Source organism: Scardinius erythrophthalmus, assembly GCF_964197995.2.
Source record: "Scardinius erythrophthalmus genome assembly, chromosome: 11".
NCBI classification, from domain to species: domain Eukaryota; kingdom Metazoa; phylum Chordata; class Actinopteri; order Cypriniformes; family Leuciscidae; genus Scardinius; species Scardinius erythrophthalmus.
In genome coordinates, this window is record NC_138231.1 from 40,777,139 (window position 1) to 40,790,693 (window position 13,555).

At 37.6% G+C, this 13,555-nt stretch overlaps 2 protein-coding genes across 6 annotated transcripts in view; one reads left to right on the forward strand and one right to left on the reverse strand.

Moving 5' to 3' along the window:
• Positions 1 to 1,598: 1,598 nt before the first annotated feature.
• cep57l1 (centrosomal protein 57, like 1) lies at positions 1,599 to 8,824 on the reverse strand. 5 transcript variants are annotated; one of them, XM_081379655.1, is made up of 11 exons: positions 8,517 to 8,824; positions 7,954 to 8,134; positions 7,696 to 7,872; positions 7,471 to 7,592; positions 7,189 to 7,305; positions 6,337 to 6,414; positions 6,146 to 6,235; positions 5,977 to 6,033; positions 4,099 to 4,328; positions 3,843 to 3,987; positions 1,599 to 2,124 (listed from the first exon to the last, which is right to left on the reverse strand). In XM_081379655.1, exons 1-11 carry the CDS (start codon positions 8,535 to 8,537, stop codon positions 1,906 to 1,908), a joined length of 1,437 nt encoding a protein of 478 aa, XP_081235781.1. In that variant the 5' UTR covers positions 8,538 to 8,824; the 3' UTR covers positions 1,599 to 1,905. The 5 variants fall into 5 exon arrangements, with proteins under 5 accessions (XP_081235781.1, XP_081235782.1, XP_081235783.1 ...); XM_081379656.1 differs by having other exon boundaries at positions 1,689 to 2,124; positions 7,954 to 8,104; positions 8,517 to 8,653; XM_081379657.1 differs by lacking the exon at positions 8,517 to 8,824 and adding an exon at positions 8,305 to 8,416 and having other exon boundaries at positions 1,689 to 2,124; positions 7,954 to 8,104.
• Positions 8,825 to 9,658: 834 nt separating this feature from the next.
• sesn1 (sestrin 1) overlaps positions 9,659 to 13,555 on the forward strand; it is a 46,272-nt gene continuing 42,375 nt past the window's right edge. The window contains exons 1-2 of the mRNA XM_081379305.1: positions 9,659 to 9,761; positions 10,273 to 10,589. Coding sequence (XP_081235431.1) covers positions 10,314 to 10,589 — 276 coding nt within the window. The 5' untranslated portion in view covers positions 9,659 to 9,761; positions 10,273 to 10,313. The remainder of the gene's footprint in view (positions 9,762 to 10,272; positions 10,590 to 13,555) is intronic.

The following is a 13,555-nucleotide window of genomic DNA, read 5'->3' on the forward strand; positions in this document are numbered from 1 at the left end:
AATATAAATCGTTACCATCACCTTTTATCAATTTAACGCATCCTTGTTGAATTAAAGTACTAATTTCTTAAAAAAAAAATAGTTATTGTTCCCAAACTTTTGAACGGTAGTGTATATTGTTACAAAAGATTTCTATTCTAAATAAATACAGTTCTTTTTAACTTTTTATCCATCAAATAATCCTGAAAAAAGTATCTCAGGTTATAAAAAAAATATTAAGCAGCACTGTTTCCAACATTGATCATAAATCAGCATATTAGAATGATTTCTGAAGGATCATAAGACACCAAAGACTGGAGTACTTGCTGATGAAAATTCAGCTTTGCATCACAAAAATAAATTACATTTTAAATCAAGTATTAAAAAAGAAACCATTATTTTAAATTGTAATATTTCATAATATTACTTTTTTTTTTTTTTTAACTGCAGGCTTGATGAGCATAAGAGACTTCTTTCAAAAACATTAAAAATAGTAGCGTTTCCAAACTTTTGACTGGTACTGTATAATAACAGATCACCTTTATAAAACCCAAGGTCACTTGCAGAGCATAATAAACAAATGGGTGTACAGCTTAAAGAGCAATGACAGAACATTATTGACAAAGATAGAAACGGACAAAGCAAATGCAGTGTGTCAAGCATCCGAATCAATCTGAATATTTCAGACCCGCTGCCCATGGAGGATCATCTAAATTCAGGGAATAACAATCACACCAGCACTAGAGAACAGGGATCACGCTCTGATATTATCTAGAATAAAGAGCCTTAAGATAATTAAGTTTACAACAAAAATCTAGTCACGGTGTCTGTGTTTAATCTATTTCAATGTAACTTTGTCCTAGAAAACAGTCCTTAAAACACCCTCTGTAATGTCTAACTAACAGGATATGCGCTCACCCTGAGGGTTAGCTCCATTCCTGCTTAGTCTGCATTAAATCCTCACATATCTTCTCTGGACAGGATGTGCACATATTGTGATTTAATGTTTTCCTCATTCACACACACACACACACACACACTATTGAAAAGATTATCATAAGGGTGCACGATGCACAGTACCAGTCAAAATGTCACAAAAAATAGTATCTCGCCAGAATCAAGGATTGTGATCACCAAGAATCAATAATATTGCAGTCTGTGTGTGTTCGCCAGTGTTTCCTGTATTCAAATGAGTTTACGCAATACTGATTTAATCTGTACTGTGCCAGAGCGTAATCCAATGAAACCGTCTGAACAAAACAGAATCCATCTTTTCTGCCTGGTTATGCTTTTGTTTCCCTTTTTACATATTTTTGTCATCTGCTCTGTTATTTTCACATCTGTGGTCTCTCAAGGTGAACAGCGTGGTTGTAATAAGATACGTCGGAGAATGGGATCATTTTGTTGTGGAAACAGTGGAGGAAACAATGTGTCAGCTGACTGTAAATCTCATAAGAAAGAGCTGATGCTGCAAGGATGCTCGTTTTTCCCTTGTGACCTACCTTTCCTGGTGTTATTTTCTCTTACTTCGGGTGAAATAAATAAAAAGCCTCCTCAACATTTCAACTGATTGTGAAAAATAAGTGTTAATTTAAATCTATTATTATTTTGTCTTATTTCTGGGTGAAACAGCATACTTTAATTATATTCATAGGAAATGAATTGAGATCAGCTTGCTATTAAACTGCAGATTAAAAAGCCAAGTTGGTCTGCGCTTTAAAACATACGTAGATATTTTATTTACAACTTGTTCAAACAAAACAGAAATAAAAATCGATTAAGCTCATTAAAGTCATTGAAAGCTATACAGGCTTCCTGGATGTCGATGAATCAGTGTTTTGTGATCTTCTGAGGGCATCATTCCAGTGTCCTCTTGAACTGCGATCACTCTTCTATGCCCTGGATGTGTGTTTCAGGATAATATAACTATGTCTCCCATGTGATGTCCTGTCTGCGGAGGCTAGAACACAGTTTCTGTGTCTCTCTGAGGAGCTTCAGGGACTCATGACTGCTCCTGCTCTGCTTCTGTCCCGTGCTGGGTGAGGCTTTGACAGGAGATGGTGGCAATGGTTTGCCCTCTACACTGGCGCTCCGCTGTGGCTTCTTCTGCTTGGGGCTGCAGGATGGCTGGGAGAGTTTCTGAACCTACAGGAGCAAAAACATACATTTAGACATATGTATCGGTTATTTGCTATAGCAGTGGTTCCCAATCCTGGTCCTGGAGTACATCGGCGTCGCCAATGCCCGTGAAATATTTAGCATGCTAAATATCTGGACCCGTCTGTGGCTCAGAGAGTGCATCTCAATCAGCTCCTTAGTTCAGTAGTCAGGGCACTGATCAGAGAGTCGGACACTTTAAGGGCAGTCTCAAGCGCAGAATCCTTCCAGTGCACTGAAACGTTCGCACCCTAAAAAGTCCTACAATGCACCATGAAAACCAGAAGGCATCGATGCTCACGGTGTTCCCTTAAAGCTACACTGTAATTTTTTAAGTTGATTCTTAGCAAAAAACACTTTGTTCTTTCAAAATGATATGTGCTCATTAATGTGTAATTACTTCTACCAACTAATCAAGTATTCTCGTAAGCGTAGAATCTGCCATTTAGAATACATACGGGCGAGTCGCTCGAATGGCGGCAGCCATGTTGTGCCTCCATCTTGAAAATACATTAGCCAAAGAGGGACATACCTGGAAATTCAAGCTTTGCCTTTCGTGTTTTTACACTCAGTGGCGCCGTGACGAATGCGAGGGGAGATTACTCACGACTGCCAGCAGATTTGAAATAATACGTCCACCGTAGGAGTTAAAACGCCCTCGGAATGGGAGGGGCTAGAAAGTAATATTCAGTTGGTAGTCATATACAATTTCACCGCTAGATGGGAGAAAATCCTACACAGTGTAGCTTTAAATAACTTTACACGTAATTTTAGAAAGATATCAGCTCTGCTGATCTGCTGTTCATAAATACCAGAAGTGATGATGTACAATGAGGCCGTTTTCACGTTACCAGAAATAGAGTCATCAGTGTCCCAATGTGTACAGTAGTGAACCTTTACCAGTGCACGAATTCGTGAACATGATATATACTGATTCATGAGCTTGGGAGCTAGGTGGAGCTGATTGAGACACACCCGAAATCATGCTGTGTAAAATGTGTTTTCACTGGAAATTACATCAGTGACAACCTACAGCTAATGAGATAGCAAGATACAGGGCAAGTTCAGGGGGAGGACATCAGACATGCAACAACATCAGCCATACGCAACCATTCTGTCCTTCATATTCTACTTTTTCATAATGTTTTATAAACAAAGTTCGGGAGGAGCACGTTCAAATAATCAATCCAATCAACATGACATCAAACAATTACCAGGTCTACCCTATCAGCATGAGAGGAAGCTTATATTTATTCACTCTGTCAACTCACCGAACATTCCTTGACAGGTTTCAACATTCTCTGACTTATTTGTAAGTGTGAACTCGTGAAATCTTTATCGCTGCAAATCGGCGCACAGGAAACATGGATAACAAGCTTCCTGCATGCATTAAGAAGAAATCCAGTCTCGCGTGTGATTTTACGTTATTTCCTGTATCACATCGTGTGTGTGTTTGGCTATGAAACGTAGTTTATAGACCAGACAGAGTTTTGTCTGCGATTCTTCCTATTCAAACAGCAACTAAAATGTAAGCCAGACTGTCATGTAGCGTGAGAAGAACAGCGATCCGACGACTTAGAAAATTGTGGTGTGTTCCCAGCATAAAATGTGCAGTGTTGGGAATGTTTTTATTTAAATACTATTACATGTGTTAAATGTGTAATTTGTAACTATAATTAGTAAAAAAAAACAATGTACAGACTCACTGTTTGCTGATGTTTGCGCAGTTTGGTGATTTGAGCGGCTTTCTCCTCCATTCTCTTGACCAGACAGTCCAGCTCTCGTTCCAGATCGTCACGAAGCTCTCGTTTAATGGTCTCGTCTATCTGTTTGACCAGTTCCTGGTGTTCACTGTCTCACACACACACAAACAGACAGTAATTAAATCCTGTCTAATTACCCCCGCCAACACATTTCAACAGCTAATCTTGATCTGTTCATGGTCAGGATGGTGTTACTCACAAGCTCATCTGTCCCAGTTCATCCTGAAGGGCGAGCAGAAGCTCAAATAGGCTGCCCATTGTGGAGGCCGCCTTGCTGGGGGAGGACGGAGGCCTGCGATGGACCCGCTGGTTCTCAGAACCTGACTTATGCAGAGCGCTCACTCTCTCACACAGCCGCGGGTTTCTGTGCTTCATCATGTGCAGCACACTCTGAACATTGGCATTGACTGAGTGGCTGGGACTGGTTGACTGAGAGAGAGAAAAATTAACATTAAACATGCTGAGATATATATATTATGTTTTTGAAAGAAGTCTTATGCTAACCAAAGCTAAACTTTTTGGCAAATCCAGTAAAAGCTCTTGTGTAAAAATAACTTTTTTCTATTTTAATATAACTGAATTGTGACGTGATGTGATGGCAAAGCTGCATTTTCAGCGTCACATTATCCTTCAGAAATCATTATAATGTTGATTTGCGGCTCAAGTAACATTTCTTATTATTATCAGTGTTGAAAACAGTGCTGCTTAAAGGAACACTCCGACTTTTTGGGACTTTAGCTTATTCACAGTATCCCCCAGAGTTAGATAAGTCCATACATACCTTTTTCATTTCTGTGCGTTCTGTAAGTGTTATTTGACGCACCCACCGCTAGCCTAGCTTAGCACAAAGACTGGATGTAAATGGATAATGGTAGCATACTAATCCCAATAAGTGACAAAATAATGCAAACATTTTCCTATTTACATGTTGTGATCTGTATAGTCACAGCGTGTACAAATAACAAGGCTATATGAGACAGAGACCATTTTTAATCGTATAAATACTGGGAACTATATTCTCACTAGGCGTAGGAGCACAGCTACTTGGGCGGAGTGGCTACTTGGGCGGAGTGATTAGCGCAGCACACGAGACGCCCTGTGGTGAGGAGCAGAGAGTTCGCTCAGAGTTGGAGTAATAGAGTCAGCAATTACTAGATAGTAAATTTATAGTTTACAATCATGGGTGTTCGCTGTATCTTGTCTTACAGCTTCCAAAGTTTGTAACTCCTCGTCTGTGTATTCTGGCTCAAAACTATATGGTTCTGGATCTTGGTTTGATACCCAGTAAAATTCCTCTGACAATTCCTCAAAGTCAGCCATGATCACGAGTCACGTTCGCTACTAGCTAGTTAGTCACGTTTGTTTTGTTTACGGAACCATCAACAGGGCGTCTCGTGTGCTGCACTAATCACTCCGCCCAAGTAGCCACTCCGCCCAAGTAGCTGTGCTCCTACGCCTAGTGAGAATATAGTTCCCAGTATTTATACGATTAAAAATGGTCTGTCTCATATAGCCTTGTTATTTGTATACGCTGTGACTATACAGATCACAACATGTAAATAGGAAAATGTTTGCATTATTTTGTCACTTATTGGGATTAGTATGCTACCTTATCCATTTACATCCAGTCTTTGTGCTAAGCTAGGCTAGCGGTGGGTGCGTCAAATAACACTTACAGAACGCACAGAAATGAAAAAGGTATGTATGGACTTATCTAACTCTGGGGGATACTGTGAATAAGCTAAAGTCCCAAAAAGTCGGAGTGTTCCTTTAACATTTTTGTGGAAATCGTGATAAATTATTTTCAGTATTCCTTAATGAAGAAGTATAAAAATCTTTTGTAACATTATATATTATAGATGTCTTTACTGTCACTTTTGATTCACTGAAAGCATCCTTGATGGAAATGGCTATTTATTTTAAAGAATAAAAAATAAAAACACCTTACAGACCCCAAACCTTTGAACAGTCATGCATTTCTTTATATAATGTATATACATATTCGTCAGTAATTTCAGACATTTGGACCACTGTATATACCAATAAATATATTGTGTCAGGATGAGGTCATACTCACTGTTCCAGCCACAAATGGGAGGTGTTTAGCTTTCGGAGCGTGGGCAGTTTCCACCTTCTGCCATATGAAAGGAAAAACAGCACCATTAACACCACTCACTAAAGACTACATGTTCTGTAAATATACTGGCACCTAGTGCTCACAGTACATTACTGCAGAGCATTATTACCTTGCAAGAGGCCTTGCCTTTCTTTTTCTTGCCTTTGGGTTGAGTCGCAGCAGAAAGGGAGAGGAGATTGTTTTCAAGCTCTCGCTGCAACTGGTGAAAGTCAAGGAGACGACAAAAATGCCTTTTTAATGAAAGATGTTTTTCTAAGGGAAAAGTTAACATGATTCATAAGTGTTTTGTTTTTGTTTTACCTCCTCTGCTTTCTCCTGCACAAGTTTGCGTTCATGTTCCTCCTCTAAAAGTTTCTGTTCTAAGAGCTCAATCTTTCTCTGCAGACGAAAGACATCACAGTTTAAAAAAAGAAAACTGTGTCCTATATACAGTACCTGTCAAAAGTTTAGAAACATTACAATTTTACAATACAATACAAATACAAAGTTTTCTATCTGAATATATTTTAAAATGTAATTTATTCCTGTAATGGCAAAGCTGAATTTCCAGTCTTCAGTGTCACATGATCCTTCAGAAATCATTCTAATATGCTGATTTTCTGCTCAGGTAACATTTCTTCTTATTATTTTTATCAATGTTGGTGATGGAAGTGGTGGTACTTTTTTCAGGATTCTTTGATAAAAAAGAAAGTTCAATGAATAGCATTTATGAAATAGAAATCTTTTGTAACATTATAAATGTCTACACTGTCACTTTTGATCACAAATGTTCGAATGGTATTATTGATTTCACAAATGTGTTAAGCAGCAAAAAAACTAATTCAACACTGATAAATGTTGCAGTAAATCAGCGTATTAGAATTGATTTCTGAAGGATTATGTGACACTGAAGACTGGAGTAATGATTCAGCTTTACAACACATAAATGACATCTAGAAAAATATTCAAACAGAAAACGTATTTTAATTTGTAATAATATTTCACAATATTACTGTTTCTACTGTATTTTTAATTAAATAAATGTAGCCCTGGTGAGCATAAGATACTTCTTTCAAAAACATAACAATTTTTAATGTTTCCAAACTTCTATATCATGTATTATTTAATCATTATATTATGAATATAATACATATAGCCTAGGTTTATGTGTACCTCAGCCACAGACTGTGTGCTGGTGAGTTTGAGATACTCATTTTCCAGTCTTTCCAATTTATTGAGTTGCACCTGCATCTGTAGGTCTGTATGTTTGCTCTCTTTACAAAGAGATTCCTAAATACCAATTAGAGTTGAGGGGGGAAAAAAAGAGAGAGGGATAAAGAGGGGCTTTGAAAGTTTCCACGCAAAATGTATTTTTCTGATGAGAATTAACAGCATATTTAAGCTCTTGGAATGTAGCCTATGGCACAAGCACTTTTGATTTGTCTGCCTGCTCACCTGTCTCTCTGTGTGAGTGATTCTGTCTTTCTCTGCACACTCCACCATTTTCCTCATATAATCAAGCTGTTTTTCCAGCAGAGAGCAACGCTTTTCTGCAGATTGAAGCTTAGAAACCAGCCCTGAAAAGAAACGTAACAGAGACTACTTAGTGCATGCTTTCTATTTGACTTTCCAAGAACTTTGGGAATAGATCAATAACTGCTATTCAACACTTTTGGTTACCATTCCTCTGTGTGGGGTGATTCTCTCGTGTGCTATTCTCCGGTTCTCTCTGCGCAGAAGCATCTTCCTGGTGTCGAGTAGCACGAGAGAATTGTTGGATGTTCCTCTCTGCCTGAACTCTCTCCAACTCCAAGCGTCGCATCTTCTCCTGCAGTGTTTTCAGGGCTGATATCACTGCTGCTCAAATGCAGGAAAAGTTGGAAACTTTTACATTTGGACTTAAATATTTGGATACAGCATCTATTAGACTCAATGTACCTCTACTTCCAGCATCAGGCACTCTTTGATAAAGCTGTGGACTGATGTCCTGTACACCTGAGCTCTTTCTGTCCAGTTGATCTGTGATTGTGTTCATGTACAGTCGCCTTGACAGCGTCTCTGGAGGCTGGTAAAAACTCCCAACATAACTCTGTTTAGACGGGGAGTCTAGATTAAAACTCTGAAATTCGTAAAACAATTAGCAGATTAGCAAAAACCAAACGAAAAATGACAATGCAGCTATAAATACTGAGTCAACATCTTTAAAAAAAAAGGCTGTTAAAAAAATATAATAAAAACCACTGCTTAAAATAGCCAAAATCATTGACAAACAAATGAAGTTAGCCATACTGTTGTATAGTACAGTCAAATGAGATATATATCCTGGATAAATAGTTGAAAGGTTGTGTCTGCATAAACGCGTAACGAACTCAAAAGTGCGGCTGGAGGCGACTCAATACGCAAATAAGCTAATGAGGCTAACGACTATGTAACGTCAACGTAAACATCGATAAGAATGAACACAGCCTTAATAAGACAATTTTAGCATAAAGTATATATACCTTATCTACTAAGTGATCCATTATGTATCAGTTTCTTCGTTACACAAAAGAATGAATGATGTATTCATCTAGGTACATGTGAATTAGCTGTGAGAGTGTCATGTTAACAACAGCTGTAAGTTAGCGACAGCGCCGCCCAGTTTCAAATCTCCCTCTTCTTTTACCGCCTTCAGTGGTTCCGCATGCAAACAATGACCCATAGACTGTAAAAAAGACCACAGCTTCTAAATTCGAGACAAATACTGTTGTCAAAAAAGATTATTGTGTCTGCCTTTTGTGGTTTTGTAGTGATTTTGTTAATATTGTTCAGTTGATGCCTGTTTTGTTTGTATACTTTTGTCTGATTTCAAAAAAAAAAATTAAACTGGTTAAAAAAGAAAATAACACAGATACATTAAGACAAGATAGATAGATAGATAGATAGATAGATAGATAGATAGATAGATAGATAGATAGATAGATAGATAGATAGATAGATAGATAGATAGATAGATAGATAGATAGATAGATAGATAGATAGATAGATTTGACAATGCTGTAATTCTACAGACCCTGACACAACATTAGGGTTTAGGTTATTACATTTCAAAACAATAAATTCACAAATTGACACTTATCTTACAAATATTTCTGGATTAGTCAGGCTGACAACAAACTCAAAATATTCTACTTGTTTTCTAGGTCTATCTTTACTGAGGATGCCTTCATACAGAGGAACTTTTAACACAAAGAATGGTGCATTGCTCATACAGTATAAAGCGTTATGACATAGTCACATCTATTCTGTTTTTAGCGATTAGTTAACATATTTTCATTGAATAAGATAGATTAATATCTGGTGAAAGCGTTGCATTAATCATAAGGGTTTTGAGATAAACAAGTGGTGGCGGGGCCCCTGCAGTTACCAATGTTTTTGTGTGGATATTGGTATTTGTAGTTCTATGTTGCATTCGCTCCACTATGAAAACGTTGAGATTAACGACCTTCTGAACTACAATTCCCATGTTACTAGTACTGGGAGGCGCGGCCTGACAGGAACGCCTTTCTAATCATTGGATTGGTGCGTGGCGAGTATGTCTCCACCCATCAGTTTTTTTCTAGAACACTATTGGACTGCTGTACCTGTCAATCAATTGTTAACTCAAGCCGCTGTGCAAAGGACTGAAATCGACTGAAGAGCTAGAGCGCAGGAAGGTCTCATTCAACGGCAGCAGAACAGAGACGACTAGAAAGAATGTCAATTTAGTAAGTATTTTCATCTGACATGTTTCGCAAAAATATAATAGTACGCGCTTCATAATTACTAACCATACCTGTGGTTTTATTAATGGTGTAACCTTATATTCTGAAGTTGCCTAATAACAGAACTTGATTGAACGTCATTCAACGGTTGTTGTTTTTTTTACAATACGTTTACTGTATAATACTATATTATATTTAGTGGTTTAAAAAATAAAAATAAATAGAAAACTATGCATAATTATTTAATTGCCTAGACATTTAGAAATTGTGTCAGTCCTTTTTTTTTAAACAACAGTAACCTTAACTTTTGTTTAATTCAGCATATTGATTATATACACATAATGCCTGCTCAGACATGCCTATGCATTTGCAGGTCTGTTTATATTAGAAGAATATGGAACATTTTTAGAGAGATTTGCAGAATTCCTTTGCCAGCTTGCTGGAAAGATTGGTTTAGGATTGTTTTGGCTATATAAATAATTTGCACACCTTTTTTGTCCCATGCATGGATCAGTCTGTCAGGTGTATATAACTGAAGAATAGTTGACTGTTACAATGATGGATGTGAGAGACTCTGCTGGAAGGTGGGATGCTCTGGGAAGTAGAGACTCGAGCTTCAGACACACAGCGATGGAGCTCATTCACCAGGAGGTGATGAGGAGAATAGAGAACATCGGGCCGATACCAGGCCCACAGTCCTCCTCTCCCCCTGCCACAGATGCCCCGTCCAGTGATCTCAACTCTCTTCTTGCCCATGTCCTGATGCTCTCCAAAAGGTGTCCTTATGAAGACGTCAGGGAGAAATGCATATGTTTGCTCCAGATGGTTCAGGTAGGTATTATAGTAATTATTGAGTTTATAGTTAAGATGACATTAAATATATGTTCAACAATGCCATATGCTCTCTACATATTCTATGTGTCTTTTCTCAAGAAAACACCCTTGCAAATAATATGTTGGTGTATAATTGTACATCTATGCAGAACGAGCCCTGTGCATTTATAACCTGCTGGATAAATGATATGGGTGGAAATTGTTGGAAAGAGAGTCATTTCTTGAAAAAGTTGCTCTGATATCAATCATAATTTAATCTTTCATATACAATATTTAAAAGAAAAAAATAATCTTCAGTTCTATTGCTATTTTAATATTAAATACTTTTTTTAAAAAAAAATTAATATGATGACCAGAGTTCCCACGTCATGGATAACCTGGAATTATTAGGGAATTTTAAAAGTGTGATTTCCAGGCCTTGACATTTTGATAGTCATTATAATTGTTTCTATTTATGCTCAATTCCAAAGAATTTATTTTTGCCCGGATATTAACTCATTGCAAGTGGGATCTCTATAAAATGTTGTTTTTTAATCCTTATCCATTCATCACAAATGACTGGAAAAGTCATGGAAAAATCATGAAAGTGTTGGAATCCTTAAAGGACCATTTATTATTTTATTTATTCATTTCTTATTTTATTTAAAGGCAGTTTGCAAGTAATAAATAAGTGTGATTTTGAGGTTTGGCTCTGCCATTAATAATGTTCCCATCTGTTCCTCTATTGTTTTTCATTTTATTTCATGCCATACTAACATTAGAACAGTAAAAGCCTGAAGCTTTTAAGTAAAGACTGCATGAGAACTTAAGCAAAATATTTTGAGATTGCCGATAGGCAAGATATGATGAGGTGAAGTGTAGCAGTTACAATGTGTGTTTTTATGGGATTTAATGTACGCCACAACTTAAAATAGCTCTGCCCGGGTTACGGGAGCTAGGGGAGCGGGTCATTTCTTATACTATTTTTGTTGTCACAGAGTTCAGTGGAGGGGTCAGAGAGGATCAGGGACTCTCCACATTCTTAGATGATGCTGAAAAGTTGTACATTCATTTGGTCTAATACATTGCATTTGTATCTGTACACTGAATCTGTATTTGCTATCACTATTTTTTTTATGTAATCCTAAAGAAAGAAGTTTTTATCATTCCTAAAATATTTTCATCAGAGAAACAGAGAGGAATCTTTTGGTGTCAGAATATTAGCATGTAGTTGTTGCAGTTTGCTTTGTCGATGTTCTTTTTTCAGGATCAGCAACTTTGGTAATTAACACAGATGTGTGAGTAATTAACCCAGAATGTCACTCCACTGTGTCCATGGCCAAAATATGCAAAGACACATACACATGAACACAGATTAAGATTTTAGATCAAGGAGGATATTCTGACTGAAGGTTCTGAGTATGAAAATATATCATTAAAATTGTCTGTGAGAATCAGTTTGGTTTAACGTATATTATAAGGACAAAAAAAATGTAAATCTTTGATGTAATCGAAATTATACTAGTTATATATACGCATATATATATCAGTCATGACAACTCTTTGAATAATTTTAGCATGTTATTAAATATAGCAATGTTAATGTATTTGGTCTTGGTGGAGTAGATGTGCTCTGTTGCTGCTGTAGACTTGCGACTGCTAACAGATTCACAGACACTTTGAGCATGTAAGATATGCCGCTGCCACATAAATAGACATACATAAATCCTGTAGCAAATCTAGGCAGGTGGAGCTGAGGGAGGCAGAGGGTATCAGAGGGAGCGCTGCAGGACTAGCTTACAACAAACAATGATCAGAATATTTAAATGTAGAGCAAGCTATCTCATTGGCTGCAGGATCAGCAGAGGCCAATCAGCTTGTGCATTTGGTAATGATGTGATTACTAGCAGACTGCATGTAAAGGACCTGCGCCCTCTAGAGTTTCATGTCTGAACTATATATGAAGACTTCAGATGCAAAAACGAAACGTCTAAAGTCTAAGGCCCCGTTTACACGTACATGGTTATTTTGAAAAACGGAGACATTTCCTTTTGGTTGTGCCCCTCGTTTACACGCAAACGGAGAATTCGCCTCTGAAAACGATTCTTTCTAAAAACTCTGGCCAGAGTGGAGATTTTGGAAAACTCTGTTTGCACGTTTGCATGTAAACTGAGAAAAACTGAGTTTTAGGCAGTCGACGTCATGCGACAGAACTTGCACTGTGTCAAAGGTGCGACCTATATTTTCGGGATTCTGATTGGCTAATATGGGCTTGAGCTTCTCGTTACACTGCCGCCTACAGGTTTGGCATGCTCTTGACGGCATATACACGGGTTTGTGTAAACGAACACTTTTCTGAAAACGGAGAGGGTAAAATGTCCGTTTATAAAAATAAACGGCCACGTGTAAATGTAGCCTAAAAGTCTAACATTTTTCTTTTAAATGACATTTTTTAAAATAAGGCATTTCATTGACTGACTCATAAACATTTCATTGCCATTAAAGTGAAACTACTGACCCTAAGGGTTAATTTAAAGGAAAAATGCCAGACAGACTTTGTCACACTGAGGTCTTTGCATCTAAGGTCTTCATATATACTTAAAAGCGAATGCATCATCTCTTCCTATTCTGTTCAAAAAGCCCTATATTTTAGATGCTTTATTGAGGTTCATTAGATTACAGGATGTTCCTCCCTTGTTTTGTGTTGACCTTTTGACCCTTTCTGCTTACTGTCTCAGCACTAAGCTGTCTGCTCTGATATCAGGAATTATGTGATTCAAGGGGCATTGATAAATGAGACCACAACAGCAGAGAGAGAAAAAAAAATTGACCTTTGACCCAGTAAGCACCACACAGATGCTGGCAGGCGTAGACACACTCAGGATGTGACCTCAGAAAGCACTAATCCAAGGAAAAAATGATTACTGATGTAGCACCGCATCTTCATTGTCATTGTGGACGGTGCAGCCCACTTGCTTGATAAC

Bases quoted from the DNA above. Each gene is read 5' to 3' on its own strand.
- cep57l1 (XM_081379655.1), bottom strand. From the start codon at position 8,537: ATGGATCACTTAGTAGATAAG. The intron at 7,593-7,695 runs GTAACCAAAAGT...GTTTCTTTTCAG, and splicing joins TCACCCCACACAGAGGAATG to GGCTGGTTTCTAAGCTTCAA. The intron at 6,236-6,336 runs GTAAAACAAAAA...GACTTTCACCAG, and splicing joins TGCAGGAGAAAGCAGAGGAG to TTGCAGCGAGAGCTTGAAAA.